The sequence below is a fragment of the Grampus griseus genome (assembly GCF_964374135.1).
Source record: "Grampus griseus genome assembly, chromosome: 14".
In the NCBI taxonomy this organism is placed as follows: Eukaryota; Metazoa; Chordata; class Mammalia; order Artiodactyla; family Delphinidae; genus Grampus; species Grampus griseus.
Window position 1 is genome coordinate 65,352,604 of NC_139008.1, and position 6,000 is coordinate 65,358,603.

At 53.1% G+C, this 6,000-nt stretch overlaps 1 protein-coding gene across 2 annotated transcripts in view; it reads left to right on the plus strand.

The window, feature by feature from the left end:
- Positions 1–4,033, plus strand: part of CEP250 (centrosomal protein 250) — a 47,470-nt gene extending 43,437 nt beyond the window's left edge. For both annotated transcript variants that reach the window (XM_082670253.1, XM_082670252.1), the window contains 2 exons: positions 618–680; positions 2,126–4,033. In XM_082670253.1, the coding sequence (XP_082526379.1) occupies positions 618–680; positions 2,126–2,389 (327 nt within the window). In that variant the 3' untranslated portion in view covers positions 2,390–4,033. The remainder of the gene's footprint in view (positions 1–617; positions 681–2,125) is intronic.
- The last annotated feature ends 1,967 nt before the right edge of the window (positions 4,034–6,000 follow it).

Genomic DNA, 6,000 nt, shown 5'->3' on the forward strand with positions numbered 1-6,000 from the left:
TTGGGTGGTGCTTGCCAGACCTGGATGTTCCTAGGAGCTTGATAGCAGCTTCATGGACCTCTTAGACTTCCTTGCCCTTTGCAATACTGAATTTACAAGATATGGGTCCAGGGTAGTTCCTGGGGCCAGAAGGATCTGGGGGAAGACACCACAAACCAGCACTCTTTTAGTTGAGTTATGCCTGTCAGTAGACAGCCTTGGGGCCTGGCAGGTAGGGACTGTTTCTGGTGTCTGAGCACCTCCTAACCCTCCATCCCCCTTCCTTCAAGGAAAGCTTCCCAAGGGACAGGCCCCTTGTCTTACTTCCCCTCTGCATCCTTAGCTCACGGACCAGGGCTAGCACGAAGCAGGTGTGTGCTGAACTTTAAATGAAGAGGTACCTCAAAGAAGCAGTCCCATACAAGCCTTTGGGACATTTGGCCTCAGGTCTCCATTGCGTTGGTTTGGGCCCTCTGGGGCTTCTCCTTGCCCCAGGGCCATGGTGCCCCAGAGAGTTCAATCTGAGTTCAGGCACTTCTGGCCCATAGCCCTTGCCCTGGTCCCCAGGATTGTGAGGAGGCCTGCACGAACTCCGGTGGAAGGCCTGTTCCAACAGGAATGGCATTTGTCTTCCACAGGATGGAAGAGGAGGACAGAAGGGCTCCTCAGATGCCAGGCACATGGCTGAACTGCAGAAAGAGGTACGTTCTGGAAGGATCCGTTTTCTAAGCCCCTTTTCCCTCCCTTGCACTCAGGCAGCAAGGCTTTGGTGTCTGCTATGTGCTTGGCCCTTTGTGCACCTCCAGCAGGGAGAGGGGAAATAGTTCCTGCCTAGAGAACTTCAGTCCTTGTGGGAGGCAGGCAGAGCCCCGTCTCAACTCCATCTCCCACACTGAGTGGACTTAACCTCCCACGTGCTTAGGGTGGGACTGGGGAAGAAAGCACACTCCAGGCCCCAGACCTCCTACTTAGGAAAGAAAAGGGAAAGGCAGAGGAGCAGATGAAGATTTTAAGAGGACAGACTAAAGCAAGCAGAAGCATCCTGGCCTCCTCTGCCCTCACATGCACCCAGCACACCAGGCAGAGTTGCCTGGCACCAGCGCCAGGATCCATACCCTAGAGCTCAGGTCAAGCTCAGGGGAACTGTATAAAGTGCCTTCTTGCCTCTTAGGCCTCCCCTAAAGGTTCACCCTGTCTTTCAAGGCCCAGGAGTAATTAGAACTGTGGAGTTTTGATTTCTGAGCCTGTTTCAGAAATCAGTAGTCACTACTGGCAGGCCCTGACTATACAGCTAGACCTAAGCTATTACTTTTTTTTTTTTTTTTTTTTTTTTTTGCGGTACGCGGGCCTCTCACTGTTGTGGCCTCTCCCATTGGGGAGCACAGGCTCCGGACGCACAGGCGCCACCAGGGAAACCCTAAGCTATTACTTTGAATTCTCTTAAACTCACACAAAGCAATTGCTGAGACAGGGCCCAGACTAGGGGGAGGCAAGACAGGCCTCACTGTTGACCTGGAGCTCCTCCTTAAATTTTGCACCCTAGGAGCATCTGTTGCCCCACCCTAGTCCTGGATGTGCCCTGACCTCCCAAAAACTTCACCTCCTGGGGCCCTCAGTATACTCATCTTGAGAAATGGATCAATCAGTGATTCTCAACCCTGGCTGCACGTTAGAACCACCTGGGGAGCTTTGAAAAAAATACTGATGCTCAGGCCTCACACCTGTCTAATTAAGTCAGAAAATTTCTTAAAACCTTCCAAAGGGGGCATGGTGGAGCTTCCTGCAGGGATGAAAGCATCCTGTATCTTGATTGAGATAGTGGTTATATATGGTATGTATGTTATGAAATTGGTCAAAACGTACTTACAATCTGGGCATTTTATTACATGTAAACATGTGAATAGTCTGGTTGGTTTCTTTAAGCTCTCTCTCTGAGTCTCCTTTGCAGCCAGGGTTGACGATCACTGGATTCTCCGATTGCCAGCAGCCCTTCCCCCAAATGCTGTAAAGCCTCATCCGGAGATTCGTGGGTGAGGTGTTCATTCAAACGCTGGTCTGACAGGAGCCACAGGAGCCGAGCAGGAAGGGTTGGGGCAGCTTCGAGGCCCTCCACTGCTCTCACCCTCTTGGTTTTCCTGCCCCCCAGGTGGCCCTGCTGCGAGCCCAGCTGGCCCTGGAGCGGAAGCAGAAGCAGGACTACATCGCCCGCTCAGTGCAGACGAGCCGTGAGCTGGCGGGCCTGCACCACAGCCTCTCTCACTCCCTCCTCGCCGTGGCCCAGGCCCCAGAGGCCACTGTCCTGGAGGCCGAGACCCGAAAGCTGGATGAGTCCCTGACTCAAAGCCTGACATCCCCTGGGCCGGTCCTGCTGTGCCCCAGCCCCAGCACTGCTCAAGGCACCTCCAGGTAGCAGCTGCAGCAAGAGCAGGACACGGGCCAGCCTGGGAGCACACAGACAGACAGAAGGCCGTAGAGCGGGTCGTGGCCCCTCCACACAGCTGCTGTTTGCCAAAGAAAATTCTGACTCTGTTACCCAGCCTGGGAGCCCCAGGTCAGCTGGCATTCCCCGGAAGAGGGAGGGAAAGCTGCAAGGCTGGGGGAAGGCCCTGACTCACATGGGAATGAGGCACATCACACTTGCTGCCAGCCTGCGGTCACCCAGAGAGCGCCTTTCCCTGGCCAAGGGGCGTCTGCTGCCTCTCGCCTAGAACTCATCATCCAGCACTCACCCGCTCGGACACCTCCCCCTCCAGCAATAAACCCTGGGTCTTTGCATTTGTTCTCTGCTGCTGTCTCTACTGTGTAGCTGGGCAACAGCCATACATCAAGGGCATCTATTAAGGAAGAATTCACTGAAGATTCCTGTCAGGTGGCATGCATTTGTCATCTACCTGCATTCTGATAGAGAAGGGCTACAGAAGATACACAAGACAAAGCCCCTGCCCACAGGAAGCTTGAGCCCAATTGACAATAACAGGCAGATGAGTCAGAGACAGTTGTGTGTGCTGCCTGGAAGTGCTGTAGAAATTCCAGGGGCTGAGGCAGGAAGGTATGAACTGGCCCTTGGTGGCTGGAGAGGAGTTGGGAGGGTTGCTAAGCATACTGGTGAGAAGACTGGTCGGCCTTAGCAGGGTGTGTTTGCGCTGAGGAATGAGTCACGAGGGAGAGGAGGGAGGGCCTTGGGATCTAGATTTGAACTCATGGATAATGATGAACCATCATATGTTCTTGACTTAAAACATGTTCTGGGGACTTCAAAAACACTGAGCTGGCTTTTGGCTAAAGTCAGCCTCTTGAGTTCAGAAGTTCTATCTGGCTTCATTCCCCTTCTGCGCTGGGTGAAAGGCCTCAGGGTGTCCCTTTCTGGGCATATCAGCTGCAACCGACTGTGGCCCCCTGTAGTCCAGCCATAGGTCAAGCCAGGAAGGAGGATGGAGTGTGGCAGGACTTGTCACTTATGGCCTGGCCCTGGTTTAGGCAGTGTACAGGCTTAAGACCTATTGTTGGAAACTTCCTCAAAGCCTAAGAGAGAACAATTTTCTTTAAAGAAGCAGGCATGGGATTTCCCTGGAGGTCCAGTGGGTAAGACTCTGCAGTCCCAATGCTGGGGGCCCAGGTTCAATCCCTGGTCGGGGAACTAGATCCCACATGCATGCCACAACTAAGAAGTCTGCTGCAACTATGAGCCCACATGCTGCAACTAAAAAAAAAAAAAAAAAATCCCGCATGCCACAACTAAGACCCGGGGCAGCCTAAATTAATTAATTAATTTAAAAAAATATATATAGGGCTTCCCTGGTGGCACAGTGCATAAAAATCTGCCTGCCAATGCAGGGGACACGGGTTCCATCCCTGGTCAGGGAAGATCCCACATGCCGTGGAGCAGCTAAGCCCGTGTGCCACAACTACTGAGCCTGTGCCCTAGAGCCCGTGAGCCACAACTACCGAAGCACGCGAGCCACAACTACTGAAGCCTGCGTGCCTAGAGCCCGTGCTCTGCAACAAGAGAAGCCACCACAATGAGAAGCCCGCGTGCAACAACGAAGACCCAACACAGCCAAAAAATAAATAAAAAATAATGATAATAAAAATTTTTTAAATAAAATAAAGAAGCAGGCATGACCTTCTTCCAGCCCTCCAAACGTAATCTGTGATTCCTCTTACCTAGGCATGGGGATGGAGCTAAGGCCGGCTAAGAATGTGGGAGTTTAGGAGCAGCACCACGGTCCCCCAGACCTACTTACCCGGAGCTCAGGCCCCATTATACCCCGTCACACCACACAGAGTGTGTAGGGGGCTGTTCACAGCTGCTGGAGCTTGGTTCCAAAGCCCACGCACGGGACTCTGCACAGATGCTTAGTATAAAACAGTTTAAGACCCCCCAGAGCTAAATCTGGGGCCCCCAAGATGCCAGCTGGTCTCTGCCTCTAGTCACATCCCTGTGGCTCAATCCTTACCTGGCCTTTTCGATGCTAGGAGTTCTCAGGGACAAACGAGATTTCTCTGGGCTCCTTACCTTTTTTGGTCCCCCAACTCTGGTTCTGTAGCTTAGAGCCTGAGAGCGGGACCCTGTTGTTTACCTTGGAGTTTCTTCTCAGTTCTGTTATCTATAGGTTGCAAGCCAAGGCCTTAAGCCCCACACACCTTCTGGGAGCAGGGAGAGAGCTTTCAGCAGATGAAAGGCGTTGTAGAGGCAGCCAAGCAAGGTCTTCATTAAGTAATAAACTATATCTGCTCCTCACTCCCCATCCAACCCTCAGTAGCCCCTCGCCCTCACTCTAGACCTCAGGCTAAGGCCTCCCCTCCCCACCAGATATTGGTCAGGGTTAGTCTTCAAGTGTAGACTACATTCTTGCTCTCACATTCTTAGCTTGTGGATGATTTTCTGCTCCAACTTCCTAAAATACACTTTCTTTGACCAACAGTAGGATCAGCTGTTTGGAGGGTCCCACCAGTAACAGAGCCAACTGCTCTTCTTATCAGCTCCAAACCCAAAGAGAGAGACCTGAATTGGAGAAGCACGAAGGAAAGAATATGGGTCTTCCAGGCAGAACCCAACCTTGCCCCAAGGCATCAGGCCAGAGCTCCATTTCCTTCTCTTTGTCACGTGCAACAGGCCATAACCAGAGCAGTGAATCCAGCGGATGGGCACTGTCTGTGACCATCCAGCCAGTTCTCACAGATACAGCAGAGGGTGGTGTGATTGATCTCCAGAACCTGGGGGAAAGGAGGTCAGAGCTGAGCACGCAGGTCTTCTCCATCCACAAATCCTCCCCCTCCCTCCAGCCTTCTTTCCTGCTTTGATAGAGGCTGCTACAGGCCCCAAAGTCCTGAGAACAGAAGGGGGCGAGAGCTGAGTCAGAGTCTGGGCAACGTTCTTGTTCTCAGGGAGCGCTGGGTCTGGTGAGTATGACACCCTGCTCGCTCAAAGAGCCTCCATGCTTTGCATGTTAGAGCGACAATCACCACGTTGCAACCTAATACCTTTTCTCATCTGCTTCCCGCCCGGGGACTACGGGAGTGCTAGGCAAACCAGGTAGACACCCTGCTGATGCAGGCAGGCTATGTAGATGCTCTGGAGCCAGCAGCAGAACTTCCAGAAGTACCTGTGGAGGTGGGGAGACCCCACCCACAAAAGCAGCAAGGCATCCTCCAGCCCGAGAATTCACATGCAGGCCTCATCTCAGCCCATGGGACAGGTCCCTTGGGCAGTGAGTTGGTTCAGTTGTTCGATCTTAGGACAGATGATGCCTTTAGCAGTTCCCCCTGCAGTGCTGCACCTCTTACCTCCTGTCCCATGAACCACCTACTCGCACTTGCTCCCGGGGCTGAGGAAGGGACCAACTGAGCAATATGAAAACGCTGAGTCCTGAAGAGCCGGGGGAGTGGTGAGCAGAGGCAGGGAGGGGCAAGGAGCGGGGACCACCAGTGTGCCCCGAGCCATGAGATCCCTCTGCGCAGTCCTGGCGTTCAGGCTTCGCTCCGCTCACCACACTGAGAAAGGAGGCAAGGGAGAAGGAA